This window comes from Anguilla rostrata, chromosome 2 (assembly GCF_018555375.3).
Source record: "Anguilla rostrata isolate EN2019 chromosome 2, ASM1855537v3, whole genome shotgun sequence".
NCBI lineage: Eukaryota > Metazoa > Chordata > Actinopteri > Anguilliformes > Anguillidae > Anguilla > Anguilla rostrata.
Genome location: NC_057934.1, coordinates 32,380,904 through 32,406,989, shown reverse-complemented (window position 1 = coordinate 32,406,989; position 26,086 = coordinate 32,380,904). Strand labels below are relative to the sequence as shown.

Here is a 26,086-nt window from a genome sequence, read left to right as displayed (position 1 = left end):
CCATCCATCCATTATCTATACCCGCTTATCCTGAGCAAGGTCGCAGGGGGTGCTGAAGCCTATCCCTGAGTGTGCATTGGGCTAGGAATGCACCCTGGACAGACAGCCAATCTATCGCAGGGCACACGCACCATTCACCCACACACAGGCAATTTAGAGTTTCCAATTAGCCTACCTGCATGTCTTTGGACTGTGGGAGGAAGCCCACACAGACACGGGGAGAACATGCAAACTCCATACAGAAAGGCTCCAAGCCAAGATTCAAATCCACGACCTTCTTGCTGTGAGGCAACAGTGCTACCCACTGCACCACCATGCCGCCCTCTTCTAAACTAAAAAAACGAAAATATTTTTAATTGTTAGTTGCAGAGCAACCTCACTATAAGTTTGTGTGCTAAGGGAATCTCAAGGATTGTGCATCTACATTTATCCCTTTATGTTGGCTGTAAAACATGCAACGTTAACTCCCTACTGTTCAAATTAATTTGGAAGAATAAAACAGAATATGTTAAAAGGAAAACTGTTATTAGAAACTACCCTGATTAAGGTTTCAATGCTTAGATTTTAATATGCTCAACCAGATCTTCAAAATAAACTCAAAAGACACTAAGACACTGTCTTTTAGCAAATCAGGGTTTTAGAAAACCTATGTGGGTTTCTGCAAAGTGTGGTGGGTGCTCATAAGTTCTTATTAGCCTGTGATTTTAAGTGTCGTAAACTGCCCTTGAAACTTGCAGAATGCCACAAACAGGCCCTTGACTCATGGAATATTGCCTACAAACATAATTTCTCACCCTGTTCAAATATTGTATGGAATAATCAATATGTGTTAAATTAATACTGTAGAAACAAGTCAATTTCTTTGAATAATTGTATTGACTATGACATTTGTTATGTTTCAGAGTTTATTGACTGTAATGGAAACTTTGTTTCTTATGACAATTTTCTCCAAACAACAGATGTTTATTTTCCTCGTAAAGATTTTAATATGGTGATGAAGGGTATCTCATCAAAATTCCTGCATCCCTTTAAGGCTTCTTTACAATATGGCCCAATAAGAGCATCTTTTCCTATTCTTTCTATTGGTGGTGTAGATATTTGCGATCGGAAATGTAACAGTGCTCATATACTTCCCTAAAGCTTTAAAGAAATACACAAGTTTAAACCGGAAATTACACAATTTTTTGGTTTTTAGTTTTACATTTTTTCCCTTTTGGTTTTACAATGTCATGTTCTGCACTATCGCGTCATTTAAATGCTTTAGCACAATTCCATAAATTATCGTGTCTAAGCAGAAGCATGTTGGTTGTAATCTGAGTGCAATATAGGCAGAGTCGCTCGGTCAATCAATGAGTAAAATGAACGGCTCAACTGAGAAAACGAATCATTAAACGAATCGTTCGCGAATTGCACACTACTAGTTTGTCCCAGTACAGGATCCGTATTCGACTTTTCCCTTCACGCTGTTATTCTTTGGTGTCGTGTATGTTTTTTACATAACTTTAAGCGTTCTATGAAATATGGCTTTTCAGTGTCAAAGGGACTGCTACATGCAAGAGGTAAGACGAAATTTCAGTTTGCATTAAGTTAGTAAATTTACAATGATATTTCTAAAATATGAAATGAGGCTTCATCTCATGTTAGCGGGTGCTTTGCACTTATTTAACATGAGCTAACACTGGTAGCTAAGTCCATTCGTTGTCAAGGGAAAGATTACATATATTAATGGATATATTTCCGGTTGGGTATCTAACTGTGTTAACATAACATTGATAACGTTATTTAAGAAATAAACCAGTATCCTTTGCAAGCGTTGGCCCTTTTCCCAGCTGTTCCAGCATGTCTAGTGTAACGCTTGTTGATCGATTTTGACAAGTGCACAACGTTAGCTAGTATGTAACTTCACATATTAGGTGATCATCTACAGCGTTATCTTTTGATATACCACAGCCATATTTTAGTAAAATAAAGCTAGCTAGATAGTTGCACATATGTGTAATCATAGGGAACTGGCTAACTTTTGATAGCTGTTATTTTTATTCTGATACATTCTCAGTCCCATCTCCATGGTCATATCGACGGCTCACTTATATTGATGATGTCAGTTTATCACTACAGTGGTATCATGTTCTCCCGCTGAACTAAAACGCGAGAACGGCGGGAAGAAGGAGAAAGTGAAAGGCTTCAACGTCATCCTCAAAGACACGATTCTCTTTCCTGAGGGTGGAGGCCAGGTAAGCTGTTTAGGTGTTTACACCCTCGAAACATTCAATTGTCTTACCGTGCTTGCTTCGTGAAGCTGGGAATTTTTCAAAATAAAAGTGCTGTCCCTCGGGTTAAAAGACGAGTGTTGATACTGTTAGCTTCACGAACGTCTACACATTGTAGACCCAGAGACTACTTTGAAATGACCAAAACCTCATTTGTCTCAGCCCCCGCGACTTTGAATGTAAGGAGTTAGTCATGTGGTTTGATTGTCAGTGCTGGAACTTCACATCTTTGGCTGACCTGAAGTGTAGTATTGCATAGATATAAGATCATGATTGATAATAAATGTAGTGTATTTTTCCTTTGCTACGTAAAATGTGTGAAACAGTTGGTGCCTGGTTGTCAAAAATGGAAATCAGCAGAATGCAGTCTATAGGTTTGCTTGTAAGGTAGAATTTCATTGTAAAGACTGAGTTGCATGGTGCGACTGAATAAAACTGGTCTTGTTAATAGTAGGCCTGATACATAGTGTTTTCTGGGGGCAAGGGGTGGGGTGTTTTGTGTATCAGTGTCATATTTGATGTACCGTAATGCAAAAATTATTTTCTTATGATTATTAGCCTACTTCAAAGCATACTGTTAATTTGTGTAGTATATTGGGTAATACTTCCCAATAAGGTCACATGAATTGGCATTAACTAATGTAGTTGTTAACATGAATTAATGATGTACTAATACATTAACAAAGCTGTACAGATTAACTTTTCAGTAGTTAGTAGTTAACAGCTACATTAGTAAATGGGAAATAATTGTAAAGTGTTACCGTATAATGTGTTTGCTATGTAAAGCAATATACATGTAGTCAAATTTGTTGTGCCAATAACATTTCTTGAACGGGAGAGAGATTGAAAGACAAGGGACGCACGTATGTGACCACTTTTTGGCTTTTGCAGCCAGATGACCGTGGGACGATCGGGCCCGTGCCTGTCCTGCGGGTGACCAGGCAAGGTTCAGAGGCGGTGCACTTTGTGGAGTCGGCGCTGGAGGTGGGATCGGAAGCACGGCTGGAAGTGGACTGGGAGCGCAGATTTGACCACATGCAGCAGCACTCTGGTGAGGCTGGGAGGCCCGTGTGACTGCATGTCATTATTTCTGTTTTTATTTATGTGGGAGATGTACTCACAGTGCTGAAAGCCATTTGTGGATTACTTTCATCACTGGAGTTATCTCATTACTCATTACAATCCTACCCAATTGCACAATATGGCATAAATATGTGCCCTGCCTATAAATCTGATTGGCTTATTATTTGGAATGCGCTTGTACCAGAGACCATCTATAAATGTTTTGTTGTGGTTTTCGGCCAGTAGGGGGAAGTCTCGAGTCATAAAGTGTAGAGGTTTGGCTACATTCTCAATCTGTGCTCTTCGCTCGAGCCATTTTCCTGTCCCCCTATTTAATCAGCCCAGTTCACACTTCTGGATACGCTCCCGTGGGTGTGGGGCCAGTTCACTTCTAACTGACTGAGGAACAGAGTGCTGCGGCCCTACATCCGATAGTCGGCATGTCGGCGTGAAATAGGCTAATTCAAGTAGTTCCCTGCTCCAGCAGTCTTAACCTCGTCTGATTTGTGGTGACAGTTCTGCAAAATGATTGCCACGTTCCCATGTTTGGTGCTCATGATTGGTGGTGGCAGTGTGGACGGTGAAGCTCAATGAAATTTTTGAAGGGGTTGCAGAAATTATGCTGATAATGGTAACCGTTTGTGTTCACTTTGCTCTTTTAGGGCAACACTTAGTTACTGCCTTGGCAGACAGTATGTTTGGATACAAGACCACCTCCTGGTAAGTGTGTGGATTTAAGAAATCACAAATTATTGCTGTTATGTTATGTTTTTTTTGGTAGGGTTTCCATGCTAGCTTAATATCTCTCATCTCAATCAGTTCACATACAGAACAGAAACTCCTGGCTTTAGTACAGCGGTAGCTCCAAAACTGCACCTGTTTCCGCCAGCGCTTACGACAGGGTGTTTCTGTGTGTGCGCGTGTGTGCCGCGGGCAGGGATTTGGGCCGCCAGCGCAGCGTCATCGAGCTGGACACGGCTGCGGTGAAGCCCGGCGAGATGGAGGCCCTGGAGGACGCGGTGAACCAGAAGATCCGCGAACACGTCCCTGTCACCGTGCAGCTGCTCTCCCTGGACGATCCCGCCGTGGAAAAGGTGCAGGTTGCGTGGGCAGGAGGCTCTTCGTAGACCAGGGGTGGGCAAGGAGAGTTTTATATCCGACTGGATCTCATGTCAGCTGGTTCTTAATTATTTAATTAGCCCAATCCTTTTCTTCATCTGACAGTTTAGCTACATTTCTTGACAAGCTCAGGAAAGAACTGAAGCCTGTTCTTGTGTCCCAATATGAACTGTTGTTCTGTGGTTTAATATACAAGTGAACTAGCATTGATGTATATGGCTAATTGAGCCTGGGTAATTGGTGGAAGCAAAAACACACCAGCTCTCCTGGAAAGAAATTGCCCGCCCCTGTCTCGGACACCACTGCAGTGGTTTAGGACTGAGGCTGCCCTCCACTTCACTCACCTTGAGCACACAGAACACGCCGCACTCATCTCCTGGCCCTCGGTGCCAACGTCCCCCCTCAGGTGAGGAGCCGCGGCCTGCCGGACGACCATGCAGGACCCGTCCGGATCATCGACATCGAGGGCATTGACGCCAACATGTGCTGCGGGACCCATGTGTCCAACCTCAGCCACCTACAGGTAGAGTCCTGCTCGAAACAAAATGGTTCTGTTTTTCTTTAAGCCTATCTGCTGTTTCAGATTACAGATTAAGGTGAAGCTACGTTTGGCTTTGCGCTTTAGCGATATGCAGTGTTGCGGACCTTGAGTTTTGGTTGATTTCGCATTTTATCCAAATAGTGTTTTAGTGTTTAGATGAAAAGCGTAAACATTATAACCCATATGGAAAATAATGTATTATTTCAGATTTAATGTTTAATATTTAGGCAGTTGTTTGGATCCTGTCTCCTTGTATAGTTTTCTAATTTCTTGCTGTTCTTGCCCCAGCAAGTTACCTTGGCTTTCCTCTGTTCACCAATCTTATCTGTCAGCCAGTATATGCTCACATAATGTATATTTTCGAAAAGACAATACCTGTTATGGCTGTCAGTATTGTTTTCACGCTTACCTTGGACTTCGCATGGTACAACCGGCATGTTGTGGCACTTGTAATCTAGTCAAAAAATACTTTTTTATAACCTTGCAAACATTGCTTGCCTTGGCCCAAATTAGGTGCTTTACATGGCAAGATAACAACATATACTCTTGACTCAAGTCTCATGCTGTTCTGATTGATGGCCACTGGTTTTATGATCCTCAAACACTAAAGCTGATGTACTGTGTTAATTTCAGGTTATAAAGATCCTTGGGACTGAAAAAGGAAAGAAAAACAAAACCAACCTGATTTTCCTTGCGGGAAACCGGGTTCTGAAGTATGCGGAGAAAAGCTACAGCACGGAGCGATCGCTGACATCCTTACTCAAGTAAGGCCTGGGCCAAGCATACTGTACCACATACAGCTGTTTGGCCATTGAATACCTTCAATTTAATATCCTATCAAATAGTCAAAAATCTGTATTTGAGAACCTCCCAAGTGTCTGACAAATGTATTATTTTCAAGCCACCAGCAGATGCTGAATTTCTGTTTTATGAAGAGCACATTCAGTTAAATAGCCTTATTGTTCCCACACTGGTAAAACCTAAATCAGATTTATTCACAAATTTGTATCCCCTTTTCATTTTATTTTCAAATTTGAACACCCAGAAATATCCAAAAGCCCCTCTCATCACTGCAGAAGCCTCTTCCATCTGGAGTGTGTTTGCTGCCAGTTGCCGCTTCTTTTCAGTCTGTGGCCCACAAGCTGAGCTTCGCAACCGCTGTGTCAGTGGAGTGCACTTCTTACAGCTTTTATAGGCAGGTGCCTGACCAATCAGAGGAGCTGCAAAATGACATCATCCTGTAGATCAAAACCCTCCCTCTGTGGGTGACCAAATATGCCAAATGTGCACTGCACTGGCATGGTCAGGATTCAGAATCAACTACTTGACTTTGCTTGTTTCTCACCATGTTGAATCCTGCATCTAACAGGACTGGAGCAGATGATCACGTCGAAGCCGTAGACAAGCTGCAGAAGTCTGTCAAGGTGCTGCAGAAGGTGGGCCGTTCTTAAGTGGATCTTAAGCGTTAATTTCTGCTTCTGTACACACACTGCAGTTCTAAAGCCACGTGGAATGCACGTTGGGTGGTTCTGTGAGAAAAAAAATCAGAGGTAACGTTTGGGCACACTGAGTTTGTAAATCGGGCCTACCATGAGCGTTGATTCTGTTTATTTTTGCACTGTGTACACATACTAAAATTTCCCGGAGGCTTTGTACATTTCCACGGAACTTTCCCTGTTGTGAAATGCTTTTTTAAATATCGTTTTACAAAAAATGTTAATTGCTTGGAAACTTTAGATCTGAAATGATAATGTTAATGTAAATTGGTGGAATTTTTTTGAGAGAATTCCTGCTGGTAATTTGGTGATAAAGCTGTCCTTATCTTCCGTTTCAAGAACAATCTCAACCTTTTACGAGACATGGCTGTGCTAATTGCGGAGAATTTCAAGAACAACCCCAATCGGGGCGACTTGTTCTGTTTACACAGGTGAGCGCCTGACGTCTTTATTCATTTCGGAAAGGGGTGCTGTTTGGAGGAAAATGAGATGTCCCATATAAACACATTTTTTGGAGATCTTGATTAAAGATAATTACATCCTTTGATATATTAGTTTTTTTTCCTTTGCTTTTGTTTTTCCTTTGGAGTTTACTTGGCTTACATGCTCTGCATTTGTACCTTTTCAGTTACTGAAGGTTAAGTACTTTGCTCAGTGCTGCAACATCCCCACCTACTGTTCAGGCTATCTGATTACAAGTCCAGCTTATTCAATAATACACACTGCTGCTTCTACAGATCAGTAATATTATTGACAGTCACAACGTTTCAAAATGGTTATTATTTACACTTGTAGGTACATACACTTGCTTGCTTGTGGATATTGTTAGCTAAAAGGCAAAGGACACATTTCAGCTGATAAAAAAATCAGAAAAGTATTTTTACTCTCTCTTTGTATGAAATTCTTTTTCTTCTTTTGCTTAATCTTGAAGGAAGGACGGTGACAATGAGTTCATGAACATTATAGCCAATGAGATAGGCACTGAGGTGAGGCTGCTACTTTTCTCATCTTTTTGCTTTTTTTATGATTTAGCATCTGACCTGATTCAAGTACATATTTGAAGTATCTGCTTTTATACATGTCTGTGAAATTAGTTTTTTTTTAAATACAGGATTGTATGTTGGGATGGCAGTTCCAGTTAGTTAACTCTGGAACCACACCTTTGTGGACACACCTGTTTTCAGTATTTCTGTATCCCTTTTTTCTTTTGTTTTGGCAGTTGCCTGTTTTTGATAATATGCTTTACCTGAATGTATTTACTTGTTTGATGAATGGTGAGAGGTCACTGAGACCTTGGTCTGGTTCCTGGTTCCTCCCTCAGGACACAGTGCTATTCCTGACTGTTGGAGATGAGAAGGGGGCGGGGCTGTTCCTGCTGGCAGGGCCAGTGGGTATTGTGGATGAGCTGGGACCCAGGTGCGTGTGATTTAATTGACATGTGAGACTGTGGTTAGTGGTGAATGCAGTCAAGTTAAGAAGGTGCCTACATTACATACCCTTGCAGAGGAATAGGGCAGATTTATTTGCAGGTGAAACATCACTACAATTACCATACAGTTAAAGCTGTCCCAATGAACACATGCTTGTCCAATTAATGCTTTGTTTGCCAACTCATTTTAGATTCTAATTGTCTTTTTAGTGTGAAATTTGAACATTTTAAATAGGTAATTTTGCTCATTTTGAGGCAAACATGACCATAAAAAGCAAAACTGCACTGTCTGAATAGTTCATTTCTTGCAATTTTCTAATAAGCTTTTCTTATAAGGCTGCTTTTCTTATATAGTGTGACTAGTTTACAACATCACCTACTAGCAAAGCATTTCATAGCTACCGTTAGCCAGCTAATTGACCAAACGACCAATTTGACTGCTTGACTGGCAGAAGGTGCCATCAAGCAAAGACTGGGTTTAAATTCAGCAGCACTGAGTGCATAGAAAAAAGCACCTATCAACTCAACTTGCATCAAATGGCTGCCCAATTATAAAGTTAAGGACAGGGGGTTGGAAGCAGTCCTACAGCCAGTATTGGATTCCCAAGAACGTTCATATTCATATTTAATAAACACATTTGAATTTATCCAAATTACATCAACCCATTAATTCAACTACGGGAAAAAAATTAAGCAACAAATTATTTTAATTGGCTGGCAGCTGGCATACTGTACAATATATATTACTTTATTAATTCTTCTAGGGTCAGTTTCATTATGGACTGGAAGCATGTACAAACACATTCAGTTGCAGAATAAGTTATAATATGTATATAATATGTAATATATAATATATAATATGTATAATAGCATATGCATGTAATGTCTATTATTCCAGTGTTTTTTACAGACCACTGGAGTGATAACATTCTAGCAGAGGTAATGGGCAGTTGCAGGTTGTGTATCTTCATGCAAGGCCATTTGTGTTACTGTAAACGGAGCGCACAAGCTTGTGGGATGCTGCAGTGATCTACCAGTGTAGCATCAGTTTTGCGTCTGGTTCCTTCACTTGAAGTCCTCTGCCCTTTTGCTGCGTCGGTAATGACGTCTGCCTGTTTCCCACGTGCCCCGGCTGCAGGGTGGCGGAGCTGTTGGAGGGGAAAGGGGCCGGGAAAAGGGGGCGTTTCCAGGGGAAGGCCAACCGCATGGCCCGGCGCGGCGAGGTGGAGGCCCTGCTGCGGGAGCACAGCCGCCATCGCGGCTCAGGGGAGGAGTAGGCCGGCCGGGCGCGGCCCTGTCCCCCCGGCCACCGCACCCCCGGACCGCTGTCTGTCTGTCACTCGAACGCACAGGTGCGCTCGCTCGCACGCGCAAACGGGAAGAGGCGTGCAGGTGTGCAAATCCGCACGAGCAAACAGCCGAACGCAAAAGGGATCAGGGATCTCGCACTCGAATCCTGGAGGGCCGCAGTCTGCTGGTTTTAAGCGTACTTCAGTTTTTGGTGTTTAACTTGATTGGTCTTTGATTGGCTTGAGATTACACATGCCTTGTTTCCAAGGCCTAAATTGGTTTCTGATTGAAAGGGAAACGCAAAAACCCACAGACGCTCCTGCCCTCCAGCACAAGCGTCTGAGACCCCTGGCCTTGTTTTCTGAAAAACGAAAGTCAATATGTTTACGATCCTTTAAATCTATTTTAAAAAAGGAATCCTATGTGCTTATACTGTATGTGTTTTTTGCTTACATTGTATAAGATATCATTCACATCTGCATTACTGTGCTTCATGGGTCCTCAGACCTGGTACTGGGGGCCCCCCAGTGTGTGGTGGGCCTCAGACCTGGTACTGGGGCCCACTAGTGTGTGGTGGGCCTCACACCTGCTAATGGGTCCCCTCAGTGTTTGGTGGTTTTCATCTGAGCCCCAACACATGAACTGTAACAAGCTGTTATCAATTAGATACTATAAATGTCTCTTTATGGTTGATTGCCCCTTTGACGACCACATTACGTCGGCTATGCATGAATAAATGTCCTATAATCGGGTCAATCGGATCAATGAATGCCTCATTTGATGTGCTATATGCAAAAGGATTCTTTAGGAAAGAGGCTATGCTTGTTCCTGATTACGGTATGGAGACAGTTTAAACTGTTGAGGCTCTAGCTCCTGAAATTGTCACCTGGTCACTGAAATAAAGCCTTTTGTTGAAAATCAAGAGTTAATAAAAATAATTAAAAAGTTGTAACTAAAAAGCGAATGGTGATGAACAAAGCCTGAATTGTGTGATTAAGTTTAGGGACAAATAATGCCCAGGTTTTCAACTAACTTAAGTGATCAAGCGATTGTCTGCAAAGCAACAGCATGCACAGTTTCACTGGCAGTGTATTAAAGGAATTGAATTCTAACCCCATTTAATCAGTGATTTCATAAACAGTACAGAGAATGGAAAATGAAAACAAATTTGTGTGCATCCTTTTTTCATTAAGTTATTCATCGTGCTTAGAAATTAAATTGTTAAATTAGGCATTATGTAGACTTGTAGGTTCCATTATCAAACAGGTTCCTCCTGTTTTCATTCTGAGAAACTAGGTGGGGCAGTTTAACAAGGTAAAAATGTTCTGGAGTTCTATATTCAGTAGAAAGTTAAAAGGCGTTATTATTATTATTATTAATAAACAGATTATACTGTACTAAATAAATACTATTGTTGTTGGCTAACAATTATACGTAAGACATTGTTTTGGCCTCTCTAGAGTTTACCCTGTTGAAAAGAATAGACTTTTCATGAAGAATTCAATTTTATAAAAATTATTTTTATTTGGATGTACATTTAATGTTGTCGTTTTATAAAGAGCACATTTTTAGTTCAGCAATCACTAAGATAAACAAGAAAAAATGTTGATTCTTGCTTTTACTTGTAAGTCAAATTTAAAGACAAAATGTTAATTGAATTCAGGCCAAAGTCTCTATAATGAGCTGTACTAAGTGAACTATGTAAATACACAGCTCCCTGAAACTGAGCAGCCTGTCTGTTCTCGGGCGGAGCTCCAGTTGGTGGTGTCGTGAGCAGGCTTCCAGGCGTGGGTACATCTTCATTTACTATTTCACCTTGGTAGACGAGAGTCGCAATTTAGGGTTGCCAAAGAATCGTGTTCGGTTTGCTCGCTGGCAACGTTACCGCAACTTTGATTTCTTATGCATTCATGTCCGTTTAGCTAGCTTTTTAGCAATGGCCTTAGAGAGGAGCTTCTGGTGGAAGGTGGGGTGAGTGACAGTGTGACACCTACTTTTAAATTTGTCACTTGAAGGCCTGACACATTCTGACCAAACTCACTTATAGTGCCCTTCTCATCAAGTGTGTTTTTTGGGTGTTTATTATGTCCATAGTCAGATTTTGTGAAACTGAAAAACTGTTTTTTTTTTTTTTTTAAAGCACCAATGTGAATACATTATTACTCACAATTAATGGTGATGCAACAACTCTTTCACAACTGCTTGTGAACAACTGTTTAGTCTATGTCAACATGTTCTTGAATCTTGCATTTATGAGTCTTGTTTAGCAGTTACTACCTGTGTGTGTGACTGTGTATACAACCACAGATTTCATCTTGATCAAAAGTTTTATTATAAAAGATACACAATATACAGTATTTTACATTGAATGACCCACATTTGATGTGGGGAAACATTCTTTCACATATTAATAGTGTACTTAAAAACGCGTACCCTGCTCAGCAGGTAATAAATTAATCCTTATTTTCTTCAAGTGGAAGCCATTGGATATGGAAACATAAAAAAAGGTTAATTGATTTAGAGCATGTGACTGACAGTATCCTTTATGTAATTATTTCACTTGCCATTTAGAAAGCCTGTTATTACCAATGACTAATATAGTGATTTAGGTTTTAAGAAAAAGTCTTCTGTTTTGTTCTGTGAAAATATTCTTTGCCATTTGGCAGTCTGTGAGTCCTCTGCTCAGAGCTGCTTCTTGCTGTTGGCGCTCAGAGCCCCTGCTACGCAATAGGGGATGATGCTGACGGTAGCCAGGGGAACGGTGGCGCTCTTGCAGAAAGACAGCAGGTAGAACAGGGCCGCAGTGTGAGTGGGGGGCTTGAAGGAGTCAAACAGGTGCAGCAGCACCAGGGAGGCGATGATACAGCCGCCCCTGAAGGGGGCGCTGGTGCTCTTTTTGCTCTCAGTGAACAGGGGCGAGTGCAGGCCCAGCCCAAGTCCAAATAAAGTGCCCATGTTGCGCAACAGGCTGGCGAAGGGTGTGGTATCCATGTGGACCCACTCAGAACGGACGCACCACTTCTTAGCTTTCTCCAGGGTCCAGAGCAGATCCACGCCCAGCGCCTTCAGCAGCAGGTAGAACCCCACAGCGAAGGTGAGCAGGAAGAGGGTGATGAAGAAGTACTTCTTCAGACTGGCGCTGTAGATCCACTGCACTCTGGAGAAGGCCTCAGCCACAATCATACCTGGAGAAACAAATGGTTCTGTTATGGATCTCTGGATCTGTCAACACTCTTGGCCTCAGTCTTGATATTGCTTAGTGCTGTGAAGTATGCAGCACATGTGCTTCTGTTCATATTTAGGCATGTTTTCACCTGTGACTCACCTGTGATAACCCCAGCAATGACCTGGTGGGGGAAGTGGGCGGCGATGAACACCCTGGACAGACAGACGCAGACCTGGACTCCCCAAAATAAGGTCCAAAGTGTGCCCCTCACACACCTGACAGAGACAGAGAGCTGTCAGCACAGGCTTCCATGTTAACACATTTGGCAGTGCAGTGCTAATAACATCTGCGTGTGCGTAACATCTGAGTGATGAAATGCTGGGTTTCAGTATGTGGTCTATGATCAAATTATGTAGTTTGGTGTTTTCATAGAGCAAACCCCAGTCTGGCACTCCAGACCAGGGTTACCTACCCCTGACTTAGTAGGTGCTCTGTCAAACACAGTGTTAGAACAATAAATTCAATATAAATCAATAGTCTAAAGTGCCAGCCACACCACAACATATTTTAACTAAAATGAATGCAGCTTCAAGTATATATTTGTACCTAAAATTCCATACAACTCTGCTCAGCACTTTGACACTGTGGGCAGTTGTGTTTTATTAGAAAATATAGTAAAGGGTCTAAACTGCCGTATTTGGGTATATTGTGGAAAACATTGCGTTATCTGGGAAGTTGGGAGCTCACTGTTTTTTTGTGGAATTTCCATATCTCTTCAAAAACATGGCAAGAAGAGAAGTGACCATAATGTAGTAGACCCCAGCAGCCCCCATGGCATGACCAGAGGGACTTCCTGTGAGAGAAAAGGCAGTGACGTCAACTATGATATCAGTTGCCCATGAGAATTTGATTTGTTCAGGTGAACTACCTCGCTAAAGCATACAACAGCACTGTCCTACCTGGGAATCTAACCTAAAATCTTTGAGGTTATCAGCTCAGTTCCCTAACCATCTTATTACACAGCGGCCTATTTTCATTAATCAAATGATTGATGTATTCTTGGGAATAGAAACCAACTTTGTCATTTCAATTGAATTTTCAACCATAAAACCTGACACGGAAAATCCCTTTCACTTATTGTGTTGAGAATACGGCCATTCATGATCCTCATCATTCAGTTCAATAGCATCATTATAGAAATAATCCCTTAATGCTGCAGTGAACATTAGTCAAATCCAGTGCTGAAATGAATAGCCATTTAGCTGACATGCAATGTTGTTATCTGCTAAAAGGCAGCTGAATTGGGAAATGTGCAACAGGAGAGTGTGTGCATTAGGTATGCTTACCTGGACCAGTCTCACAGGTTATTGGGAACTGCTCAATATGGGGAAATGAGCCATTGCTGTAATAGGGTGTTTCATGGACCCACCAGTATGGCCGTTCACCAAACAGGACCCTAGAAAAATGCATTTATAAATAAGCCTGTTAAAACCATGCCTGAACAGTAAAGACATTAAACCATATGATCCACTGATGCATAAACAATAATATGGGGTATTATTTAATTCATTAAAATCAGACAAATGTTCTGTTTCCCCTTTGTCAAACTTTAACAACAGATGCATGGCCAGATTTTCAGATTTTTGATTGACATGACAGGTTAATATAATTACAAATCGCACTTCTTTGGATGATCAGTTCTGTGTGTGTATATATATATATATATCCCAGCAGAAGATCAGCAGTAGCGGATTAGGCTGCATAGCACAATGAAATGTGTACAGGTTTCAAACTTAGGCCTCTGACAGAAGTGGAGCCGTCTGTGAAAGGATGCACGGTAGCTCACCACTTGAAGACCAGGTTGAGCCAGTCCCCGATCACAGCCACCCAGATGAGCTTGATGCCCACGGACTCCCGCAGGTGGAACCAGATGGGGAAGAAGACGAAGAAGGTGTTCCTGAGGTCGGCGGCGAACGACACGAAGAGGAACCAGCCCTGGGCGTCCTTATAGTGGGTCTGCAGGTAATGCGTGGAGCTCACCCCGAAACCATGCATGGCGTCCATGGCCGGCGCTTTCTACGCTCGAGCTATTAGCCGGACGGCTGCTGATATTGATAGCTGTGTGAGCTGTGCCTAACGGTGAGTGCTTCTCCACCCACTTGTGTGCAGCGGGTCAGCACACCTTTTTATACCCTTTGCGGTGGTCCAGCCAGCCAGGTGGCCGACCTTTGGATCCGTGAGAGGAATAGGTGGGAAGAGAAAATTAACACCTCTGTAAACATTACATCACGGCAGTTCCCCACAGGCAGGCGACTCAGACGCACGCTCTCCCTCATCCGCGGCGCACGCTTGCCAGGGCTTCTCCCCGCGTGGCTTTCCATTAGCTCTCCCTGATCAATCTCTGCTAACTATGCAAATGAGCAAGAGCTCGACTGCCGTCCAATGGCTGCTCTCGAAGTCAGCTGCTGGAGTTGTCTTTGCATTCTTTTCATACTTTCTCTAAAGGACGGCATTGCTCAAAATGGATGGGGGGCACTGGCCTGCTGAAGAGAGTGAAGATTGGTAGTGCTCCTTCCGTGGCTGTCTTGGAAATATTCAGCAGTTTTTAAAGATTTTAAGGAATTTGTTAAGAATTTTCTAGACCATGTAACATGTCTGCGCATATAAAATATGTAGTGCAGGGGTCCTCAATCTTGTCCAGAAAGGGTTGGTGTGGGTGCATGCTTTTTTTTTCAACCAAGCACTTACACACTTGGTTCTGCTAATCAACCAGTCTTTGCTACGTACCTTGACTAGTAGAATAACAGTGTGTAACTACTTAGTTGAACCAAAAACCTGCACCCACACTGGCCCTTTCTGGATAAGATTGAGTACTCCTTGTATATTTCTGACTGTACATTACATTATTTTATGTTCAGTCAATTGAAGGAAGAACCTCACAATACTGTGGAAAGTCCCCTGGAGAGGCTAAACCATGTGGTCGAAAGGACTTTGGCTAATCTGAGTCAAAGGGGGTAAACAGCACTGGACAGCAGCCCTGGTGAAAGGGCTAAAAGGTTTGTGATGTTCACTTCTGACTGAATGACCCCGGTGGTTGGTTCGCGTGCCAGCCGGCCGTTGCTAGGAGAGCAGCGGAGGGGAAGGCCCTGGAGCCTTATCATGTGGGACGTGATGCCGAGGCCTGCTGTCAACAGCGAGCCCTGCCCACTCGCCTTCGTGTCCCGCACCACAAGCAGACCCCGTGAGCTAAAAATATTTGAGCACAACATGCCTGATGTCCTTTCTGGGCTACTGTCATTATTGACGCATTTGCTTTGTAATGGTGCATGCTGTCTAAAGGCAATACACTGGACTGGAGACAGGTGGAGTGGATGGATCAGGGGCACTTAATCAGCAGTTTGGAAGGTAATGTGTGTTGAGGATGGAGACATTGTCAGCTATGCTGGCATAATGGAGATGTACACCCTGTACTGTATACTTGTGTGTGTCAAGGGAAGCATCCAGTGTACTGCGAACATCACTATACAGGCACAGGTGGAACTAGGGTTTCGGGCTCAGGGGGCAAAACACTTGAGGGTAACCCCACCTAATTTGACAATGGAGGCCCTCTGTTTTTGTTAATTGCTTGCCCCTTGCCCCCAGTTCACCCCAACCTCTGCTGCCCCAGTGACCTATACAAATATTTTAATAAAACAAATAAATCAGTCAGACAACCACAAAAATACCACAAGTCCTGTCAAGAGCTTTAAAACAGGGAATGAATAAGGCAGTTAAACAGTACTAGTACAGTAGATACATTTAGTGCATTAGGAATAAAAATGTTGTTCAAAATGAAGTATAACCAGTGTGTGTAGGGTGTTGCGGAGGGGGGTTCCCCTTTTGAGGATGAACCTAATTGTGAGCTGGCATTCTGCTGAAGGTACAATAATTATTGACATTTATTTTCCATGTAAGTTAATTAACTAATGATGCTTTATTTATTCACTCCATTAGATCAGCTTTCCTTGTCATTACAGTGGGCAAAGCAAGCTGCTAACTATTTTTAGAGATGCTTGTTTCCAATGGTCACAGTTACACTAGCAGTTTCATGGCATACTGTATGTATGTACAGTACAGACAATATTTACATTAGAATGTATTTAGGGGAATGGCTCAATGTTGACACACACAATAAATATCATGTTATGTAATAAAGTTTTTTCCTTTGAAAAAAAAAACCCTTAAACCCCACTTAAAACCCAGGGCTTTTTGTCTTAAATAAACCCTGTTTTCTTCAAAATTATATACAGTATGGACATGGTTCAAAGCTTGAAACAAAGAGCTCAATTGTACCAAAATGACCAAATGGGAGACTGATCCTATGGGAGTCTAATTCCGTTAACATACAGGTCATTTGTATTCTGAAAAACCACAAAGGAATCCAAAAATCGTTTTTGTATTTTCTATATTCAATAGTAATTATATGTATGTTTGATATTATACAAAACCAGATTTCTTTTTCCAATCATACCACATGATGTATACAACACCAGGATAAAAGTTTGGAGTGGATTGAACAAAGAAGTAAAATTTGATATGCGTTTTCCCAAAGGTGGGCCCAAGTGTCCCCAAAACATCTCCAAATTGGAATATTGCATTTATCTTTTTTCCCAGCCATGTTCCACTTCCAGAAGCTAATTTCATTGAGGGTGGTACCCTCTGAAACCCCACAAAACAAATATTCTTTATTTACCCATTCTCTATACTTGACTAAGCCATGTATTTCAGTCAGATGTTATTCTTTTGGAGAGCTTCTAAATACAAAATCTGTTCATAATGGTTACTTTTCACGCTAACTAAATTCACTTAAAAACAATCAGACCACTTGGTTTTTACCTTGCTGTGTGCTCTGATCTGCTCTCAGCTGTCAGGTTGCTGTAAATCAGGCTTGTAAGCTGTAAACCTCCTGACCACAACAGAGTGAAAGCTCACAAGGAGGAAAATGACAAAAATATCAAATTGAATCATAAACGATTTACAATAACATAGTGCCCTTTATCACAACTGCAGTGTTCTAATGCGAAGTATTTGCTGATAAACAAAGCTCCAATAAAGCATGCCCTAAGCTTACAGTCCTGCACTATGCAGAAACACAAAGTGAAAGTAAGTGGGTAAGCAGCAGAACTGTGAAGCCATAATTTCAGCAAGAAAAAAAGTTAGCTATGTTCAAACGCTATATAAATGAGCTTGAAGAACACAAGACTGTAAGGTTAATGTAACATATACAGGGTTTCCAATCAGGGGCACAAGTCATGATGAGTAGATCTTAGAGAGTTAGTTAGAGATTTTTTTCTGATAGTAGCTTGCTTTTAGGTAATTTAATTGGCACTGGAATGTTTAATTAAGATCTCCTTTTTGCCGTTTGTAAGGTAAGAAGTTCCTTTTTTTGAAAAATGGCACTTTTTGCATTTGAAATTCTATTTACGTACATAGAAATGGTTGTTTTCCAATTTGCTCGAAAAGGCTTTCAGCTGAATAGAAATAATGCAAATTGAATAATGATTTTTGCTAGCCTGTGTACAAAGAGCAGATTGATTGATTAGGGCTCAGAGGGGGATTTTAGGGATATCAATACCATCACTCTTGTATTAGCAGTTGTATTAGCTGTTGTTTGACTTGCTGCGTACAGTTACTGAATTATAAAATTATTTAATGGTCAACCTGGAGTGTCTATTTCAGCCCTACTTTGGGGAAGGAGGCTGCCTTGTTATTTCTTTTGTTATCTCAAATGGTTTTTCCAATTGAGATGGGGTTTTTTTGCATCTAAGTGCAAAGAGTCTAATCTTAACAAGGTGTAGGTATTACAGCAGTGCACCTTAATCATTGACAGATAAAAGCAATAATTTAAGACACCGGTGTCTACTTAGGGGCTGGCATGTCCAACTTCCACCCCAATTTGAAACTGCAGTCACATTCATGCACAAACCCCACTGCAGATTTGGGAGAGTGTAGAATTTTCTCTGAAACACATGGTATCGCCAGCTGCTTCTTTTCACACTACAGACTACAGCCAAGCTTGCACTGAGTGGAGTTGGAGGAAGACCTTTTTTTTTTTTTTTGAAGATGATCAATTGAACAAATGCCATTCTGTACTTCCACCTGGACAAAGTGGCTAAAAAACAGATGTGTGGCAACTCTAAACATGTGATTAGCAGTTCAGGTAGGATTAAAACAATGGGTAAAACAAAATCAGGGAGTACCTGCTTAACACAGCTCCTGGTTGCCACTGCTTAAGCCCCATACTTGGTTAGCTTGCTGTGCTACATTTTGTCTGATATTGCCTTTCCATGTGTCTTGAAAATTTTCCCTGTCCCACGTGGATCTGAGCTTTTTCCCTTCTGATTTTTCCTCCCATCTATCAGAGTCATTCCATGTGAGTGTTCTTCATCTGTTTTCTTTTGTAGTAAACCTCTGATGACTCCTGTGTGGAGGCCTGCCATGTGAAATAAACCTTGCTCTTGCCTGTAGGCATCCAGCATGTTTTCCAGTATCCGGCTACACTGATCATGCTCAGCTCTTCTCCTGGCTGGTTTGTTGTGCTGTTTGTGGTGTTTTCTGGGTGTACTCAGGTAGCTGGGGCCTCATTTAAAAAAATGTTTATAAATTTAAACGTAATTTTAACATGATGTCCCGGTTATTCTTGAGTTATAAAAATAACTGGGACCAAAGAAGTTGGTTTAAAGTGGCATATCTGTGTCTTACGCACCTGGGATATGTAAGATGCATGATTGCATTAGTGTGAAGAGTATCACCAGGATTCCCTTTTCAGTGTAGGTCCTGGCAACTTGCACACCATCACACATGGTGTGTCTGGGTAAAATAACCTTTATGAAGCATTATGTAGCATTATGAAGTTTTTTTCAAATTATCAAGCCGGAATGTCCTGCAGTTACACTCCCATTATTGCATGACTTAGTCAAAGTAAAGGAAACACTTGCAAAGCAGAGCTTGTCCAGATCCATGTTGCGTATGTGGCAAGATCCAGAAGGGCTGGGGGATGGGAATGCTATGGTGATGATCCTGACGTAAGCCCCCATGACCTCATCATCCCCGTTGTCACTGCCCTCCTCACAGCTAAGCCACGAGAACTACTGGGCCAGATTTCAAAACTGAGAGAAAGCCAAAAAAAAGATCTGAATAAACACACAAGGTAAAAGACAGCAATTGTCAAATATTGAATGTCCAGCCAGGGCTCCTGGGTTTACGGAGCTAGGCCTCGCACTGACGTGTGTAAACCCCACCATTGCATGCAAAAGGTCACACAACAGGGCATGAAAACATGTTAATGATTATCCATAGTTATCTGTTGGGTCCTCTGATATGAAGACACAGTACTTGCTGTTGACGTTAAGCATTTTCTACTGCTACTGCTAAGGCTGCTAGTGCTGCTCGTGCTTTTGAGCAGGGGCTGCCGATACTTTGGCTTTTTATGATCTGTGTTCTCTTTAACTGGTAAGTGCAGGACCCTATTATGGTGGCAGGCAGTCTGTTAATCCCAAGTAAGCCATCCACAGTATTCTAACTGAAACACTTGTAGCAGTACAACTTCACTGCAGGATTGAGAGAACCAAGTTAGGGTAGTTTCAGTCACTCAATGATGGCTGTTTTGTCTATGGAACAGAATACTAATTTCTTTTAAAAAGTTTGATAAATTTGGTAATTGGTAAATATTATAAATGAAATTATAGATGACTTTTTATGCATACTGAGTGAGGAAATGAAGTATGATCACAACAATAGTTCATTGTGCATCCCATAATCGATAATTGCCCATTTTTGTTGTTATTCAGTCTCATTTTCTTTTCTTGTTTCTTGTTGTAGGTTCTTGGAAACACACACCAGACTAAAGATAACCAAGCCATGTAAACAAGCCATGAAAAGGGTTTGTTTTCACATCAGGTTCTGTTCTGTTCAGCCAATGTTAGGGGAGTTCATATTTACCCGTGTTCAGTATTCACATTCAGTGTTCAAAATTAATTCAGTTTACTAAGCAATATTGCACATACAAACCCTTATGTTCACATTAATAAGCACATATGCAAGTTGGTACATTTATGAGAGCTCACAGCACATGGATGTGATAAATAAGAGGTAGCAACTGTGTAGTTCCTTATTGTTATCCCTCTACATGTGAGTGTATTTGTAATGGTTGTTTTCAGGGGGTGAAAATATCTTTTATTTTATTGCGATACTTTCCTTTGCATGGAGACCCACTTGTCTGAACCTTTTTTGTTACCTCTTATTTGAAAATTGTGTCATTTCAAGATCATCTTAGACACAGTGTGTAGTGTGGATGTACTGAGAGCTTTCACACAAGTTCTAAAAATTATTTTATTATAAATAGCCTGGAATAATTCAAAAATAGAATATGACAGAATAAACATCTTTTTTTAAATGAGGGAACACCCCACAATTTTGAACAGTTTTGAACAATGTCAAGTGGCTCTTAAGACATTAAGAAGTTCAGCTTTTACACAGCTTCATGTTGTGTGGTGGCAGGTCAGGACCCTTCCATTCTTTCCAATGGGGTTTGTGCCATGACGCATTGGACTCTTTATGAGTAATCTATACCCAAGGACCACAATATTCACTATCACTGTCACTGCTGTGCCAGTGCTTTCACTCGGGATCCTATGGACTCTTAAACAATGGAGGAGGCCGATCTAATTGACATTCAGTGCGATCACAACAGTTAAACTGCAGTCATAATGTCTACGCATTACAAAATCCAACAATATGTTGTTTTTTCTTTTTAAAAGATCAATAAATTAAACAAGCCCCAGTGTGTGGCTCACATTTTGGAAGAAATATAGTATACACTACAGTATAAACTAGAATCGCCACTGGAATTCATCGGTTGTAATGAAATGAGAGATGATGAATCTGATCCACAGTAGCTTTTCTGAGTCCAGAATTCTTAATGAAAACAGCTCACATATTGGTCAGGACATATACAGACAGTACTGGATGATGTCAGACAATCAGGGATCCGAGGTTGGTTTTTCCTGTCATTTGTGAGAGGCATAAGAGGAAAATTCAGGTCTGTAGTCAATGATGAACTTTCCCAGATCTTCCAAAGTGTTGACTGGGCTTTCAGTTCCTAGCTTAAGTCGCCACTATTGTTCCTGAGCTGAGCTCTTGGGTTCTGGAAGTATGGACATTATTGAAATGTTGTGAAGTTGAAGCACCTGCGAAAACCATTCAGTGCTTTAAGATGACTTGCAGATAAGCTCCTTTGCAGGACCTCAGATAATCAGTCTGTGTGAGTCCTCTGCTCAGAGCTGCTTCTTGCTGTTGGCGCTCAGAGCCCCTGCTACGCAATAGGGGATGATGCTGACGGTAGCCAGGGGAACGGTGGCACTCTTGCAGAAAGACAGCAGGTAGAACAGGGCCGCAGTGTGGGTGGGGGGCTTGAAGGAGTCAAACAGGTGCAGCAGTACCAGGGAGGCGATGATACAGCCACCCCTGAAGGGGGCGCTGGTGCTCTTTTTGCTCTCAGTGTACAGGGGTGAGTGCAGGCCCAGCCCAAGTCCAAAGAAAGTGCCCATGTTGCGCAACAGGCTGGCGAAGGGTGTGGTATCCATGTGGACCCACTCAGAACGGACGCACCACTTCTTAGCTTTCTCCAGGGTCCAGAGCAGATCTACGCCCAGCGCCTTCAGCAGCAGGTAGAACCCCACAGCGAAGGAGAGCAGGAAGAGGGTGATGAAGAAGTACTTCTTCAGACTGGCGCTGTAGATCCACTGCACTCTGGAGAAGGCCTCAGCCACAATCATACCTGGAGAAACAAATGGTTCTATTATGGAGCTGTCAACACTCTTGACCTCAGTCTTGATATTGCTTAGTGCTGTGAAGTATGCAGCACATATGCTTCTTTTCATATTTAGGCATGTGTTCTCCTGTGTCTCACCTGTGATAACCCCAGCAACGACCTGGTGGGGGAAGTGGGCGGCGATGAACACCCTGGACAGACAGACGCAGACCTGGACTCCCCAGAAGAAGGTCCAAAGTGTGCCCTTCACACACCTGACAGAGACAGAGAGGGACCTGCTGTCAGCACAGGTTTCTGCTGGCACGTGATCAACCGTGAAATCAGGGCAGAGAGGTACAGTTGGCTGCCGCGTGCTCACAGAACAGAGAACAACAGCCTCTATTAATAGAGCCGCGTTCGCTTCCCTCACTGACTCTTCACGTTAGTCACCTGGTGCTCACTTATTTTTAGAAACAAAGCAGGAATATTCCATAAGTGCAATGGCTTTCATGGCACTTGACCAATTATCATTACAATGATAAAGTCCATTTGGTGGGTGCATTATAGCAGAAATAACTCAGCAGTGCTAAACAACAGCTATTACGGGAACTGAAAGGAATTAGAGAGATATGGGGCCTTTACCAGTTGATGGAGTTGGACATCCCCTTGCTCTTCATCAGGATGGCAATTATCGAAGTGACCATGGCGTAGTAGACACCTGCTGCTCCCATGGCATGACCAGATGGGCTACCTACCGATCACAAGGAGAATCGGAGTCTTTATTACAGCAATTAAAAATGCAGTATGGAAAGTACACCTGTCAATCGAATACCAACAAGTGCTTTTAGATGATAGTTTCAATCCACATATCACTGATATATAATAGGTAGTGAGCTGATAGGTAGTGAGCACAAAGGCGATGCTTACCTGGACCTGTCTCACATGTCATGGGGAACTGCTCAATGTGAGGTGCTGAGCCATTACTGTAAAAGGGGGTTTCATGGACCCACCAATAAGGCCGTTCACCAAACAGGATCCTGAACGGGGAAGACAGTCTGGTCAGTAAAGTCAGTCAAGTTTTGCAAGGGCGCCTTAAGAACATGTACAGAAGCTATTGCAAGAAGAATACAATGGAAAAATGAGCTTGTTCAGGCTGATTTTACTCACCACTTGAAGACCAGGTTGAGCCAGTCCCCAATCACAGCCACCCAGATGAGCTTGATGCCCACAGACTCCCGCAGGTGAAACCAGATGGGGAAGAAGACAAAGAAGGTGTTCCTGAGGTCGGCGGCGAACGACACAAAGAGGAACCAGCCCTGGGCGTCCTTATAATGGGTCTGCAGGTAATGCGTGGAGGTCACCCCAAAGCCATGCATGGCGTCCATGGCCATATTCATTTTTGGGCTGTTTGCTATAGATTTACTGCTACTCAGTAAAATTGGCGTCACTCACACTAGGAGACTGAAAGGCAGCTCTGACATTCTGTTGCAGTTTGACTCCTGCTTTTATACCACTAGGGCCACTACCTAAACGCATGGACAGGGCCTGATCTTTGGACCTTGTAGTGAGTAATAAAACAAGACAAGAGTCAAAAACGTTTGTTACGTCAAACGCAGAAAGGCACAAACAAGTTCAGGGGCAAGTAAAAGAGCCCCTCAGTCAATCAGTCTCCAGTCCTGTTTAACCCCTAAAACGGAAAAAGCACGCACACAAGCTCCATTTCTGCACGACACGAAGAAAACTCAGGCAAACAAATCGGATGCATTAAACCTAGCATTTTTTTATTTTATTTTATGCTTCACACAATGTTTCATTGAAAATTTTAACACTTCCACAATTATGTCTGCGCAATATTTAACAACACGAGAGTGAAAAATGGATTTAAAAAATGGTTCCAAAAACTCAGAAAGCAAATATATGCCTCACTAGCCACAACGTTCATTTATTTACTCAGCTAACTGTTTATGTTAACATGATGAAGCATCTAGGAATATCTGGGTGAAAATCCCATTATAGTAAAAATTCAACTCTTTCAGAATTTGTCCCAGCTTATTTATTAGTTATATAATCATATTTTAACAGTGTAGTGAGAGATTTCAGAATTCAGGATGGTTAAGTCTTTTACATAATTGAATTAATCATTAAATGGTTTTTCCTTATTCTGAACATCCTGACAAGATAAACAGCTAGTAAAAGCTAGCATAATTAAACCTTCTAAAACTAGATAGATGAACACAGATAGCTGTACATGTAACATCCAGGTCCTCCTTTATTATCTCACCTTTCTGATAGCGTTTAACCTTAAGTTTAATGTCACTGGTATGATCATGTGAACTGACATAAAAGTGATTTGTGTTTTCCTCCAAATGTAAAATTTTACTAGAAATTTTCCATAATGGAACCAAATCATTTTTCAGGTATAAATGTGTAAAAGTAGTCACAGTCACTCTTAACTTTTTCATTTTTATTTACCCAAGAAATTTTTTTTTCTTTTTCAGTAATATGCCACTTTGAATAATACACCAACAATGACCAAATACTAAATCAAATATATAAATGAGGCATTGCAAAAAAAAAAAAACAAATCAACCGAATCAAGAAGACCGGTCATAACTTACAGACAAATTCATGCTTAAAGCCCGAACTTTCACAGCTACCGACAAAACAACTCAGTGGAACGCCAGTTTACAATATGAGACAATGGTTTGTTTGGAACGACAGAGGAGGTGAATCATTGAAAGGGCTTTTATCAAGTATTGTCTTGTGCATGAGCTGATCACAGCTGAATGGGAAACACTGTCTAATCATTGCTGGAATGTGCTTCCTCAGTTGTACACAGATTGAGCATCCATGTGGATCTCGTTCAAACGAGAGAGATCAGCTCCTCCACTGCACCCATATTTGAATTGCTGTCTTCTTTTAAGATTTTGCAATGAAGCGGCTTGTTACATTCAACAAAGAAACTGCATCCCAAATTAACTAAGAAAAAAAAAAAGTTTTACTTGTGGTCTACTCTGGTGGTCTGAGAGGTGAAAATATCTCAAGATTTTCTTGACTTATCATCAGGGAGCAAAACATTTGACAGCAGTGATTGATACATTAAGATTAAGATCACTTTACTTTGCTAAATAACACAAGGTAACTTGAATTCTTTTTTTGCAAAGATCTCCTAGATGCACAGACGTACACAGACGTGTATTATAAGAGAGTTTAGTACCCACCTGGCCACCCACCATCCTTTTGAATGTCAGTCAGCCTCTCTACTTCATCGTGCAGTTTAACCACATCCCTTAGTCTACCATTTATGTCCCTGAGCTTCAGTATTCTTCAACAAACTAGCATAGCTACATTGTTGAGTACACTCCGAAATGCAGTTTGCAATTTCACTGGTGATATTCTTTGAAAGTTTACAATCCAAGATTGGTTTGAGTGCCATTTTTCCTTGCGTTTGCTGAGCCTTTTTTGGAAAAAAAGAAGCTATTATTTATTTATTATTATTGTAAATTTCCATGGAAGGTAGACTGGTGTGATGTGACTTTGTAGGAAAATGCGGGTTAAATCTTATAATTTTGGGTAGTTTGTGGTTCAGAAATTCACAGCTTTTTGCCAGGCTAATAGAGATGTATAAGACTGGCACTCAATGCTGTATTTTAATGGGCTGTTTGTCCTCAATGACCCTCACATGTTTATGCTTTTATTTGAATATGCTACTGATTCGACATGACCATTGTGCTGCTTAGGTATACTATTGGCATACAGGTTGTCCACCCTAAAGATTTTCCTGTTGTCCAGATGTTTGGAAACCACTGGTTCGAACCATCTCTTCAGTACATTCAGTACCTTTTTTCAACCAGTTGAAGGACTGGGAGGATCCAGGGGAGAGATAGCTCAGGCAGCAGCTAGCGGAAAACACCAGGCACAGT

General features: G+C 41.7%; 3 protein-coding genes across 5 annotated transcripts; 1 reads left to right on the top strand and 2 right to left on the bottom strand.

Moving 5' to 3' along the window:
• Positions 1-957: 957 nt before the first annotated feature.
• Positions 958-9,956, top strand: aarsd1 (alanyl-tRNA synthetase domain containing 1). 2 transcript variants are annotated; one of them, XM_064321677.1, is made up of 12 exons: positions 958-1,559; positions 2,119-2,234; positions 3,162-3,321; positions 3,995-4,052; positions 4,270-4,426; positions 4,858-4,974; positions 5,626-5,756; positions 6,362-6,428; positions 6,828-6,919; positions 7,420-7,474; positions 7,810-7,904; positions 9,056-9,956. In XM_064321677.1, the coding sequence occupies exons 1-12, from the start codon at positions 1,514-1,516 to the stop codon at positions 9,192-9,194; spliced, it is 1,233 nt and encodes a 410-aa protein (XP_064177747.1). In that variant the 5' UTR covers positions 958-1,513; the 3' UTR covers positions 9,195-9,956. The 2 variants fall into 2 exon arrangements, with proteins under 2 accessions (XP_064177747.1, XP_064177746.1); XM_064321676.1 differs by having other exon boundaries at positions 1,199-1,559; positions 2,106-2,234.
• Positions 9,957-11,515: 1,559 nt separating this feature from the next.
• Positions 11,516-14,555, bottom strand: g6pc1a.2 (glucose-6-phosphatase catalytic subunit 1a, tandem duplicate 2). Of its 2 annotated transcripts, none has more exons than XM_064321678.1 (5): positions 14,220-14,555; positions 13,720-13,829; positions 13,121-13,253; positions 12,533-12,648; positions 11,516-12,392 (listed from the first exon to the last, which is right to left on the bottom strand). In XM_064321678.1, the coding sequence occupies exons 1-5, from the start codon at positions 14,435-14,437 to the stop codon at positions 11,890-11,892; spliced, it is 1,080 nt and encodes a 359-aa protein (XP_064177748.1). In that variant the 5' UTR covers positions 14,438-14,555; the 3' UTR covers positions 11,516-11,889. The 2 variants fall into 2 exon arrangements, with proteins under 2 accessions (XP_064177748.1, XP_064177749.1); XM_064321679.1 differs by having other exon boundaries at positions 13,121-13,226; positions 14,220-14,554.
• A 6,174-nt stretch (positions 14,556-20,729) lies between these two features.
• LOC135247809 (glucose-6-phosphatase catalytic subunit 1-like) lies at positions 20,730-23,631 on the bottom strand. The gene is made up of 5 exons (XM_064321680.1): positions 23,331-23,631; positions 23,091-23,200; positions 22,806-22,914; positions 22,323-22,438; positions 20,730-22,190 (listed from the first exon to the last, which is right to left on the bottom strand). The coding sequence occupies exons 1-5, from the start codon at positions 23,558-23,560 to the stop codon at positions 21,688-21,690; spliced, it is 1,068 nt and encodes a 355-aa protein (XP_064177750.1). The 5' UTR covers positions 23,561-23,631; the 3' UTR covers positions 20,730-21,687.
• Positions 23,632-26,086: the final 2,455 nt, after the last annotated feature.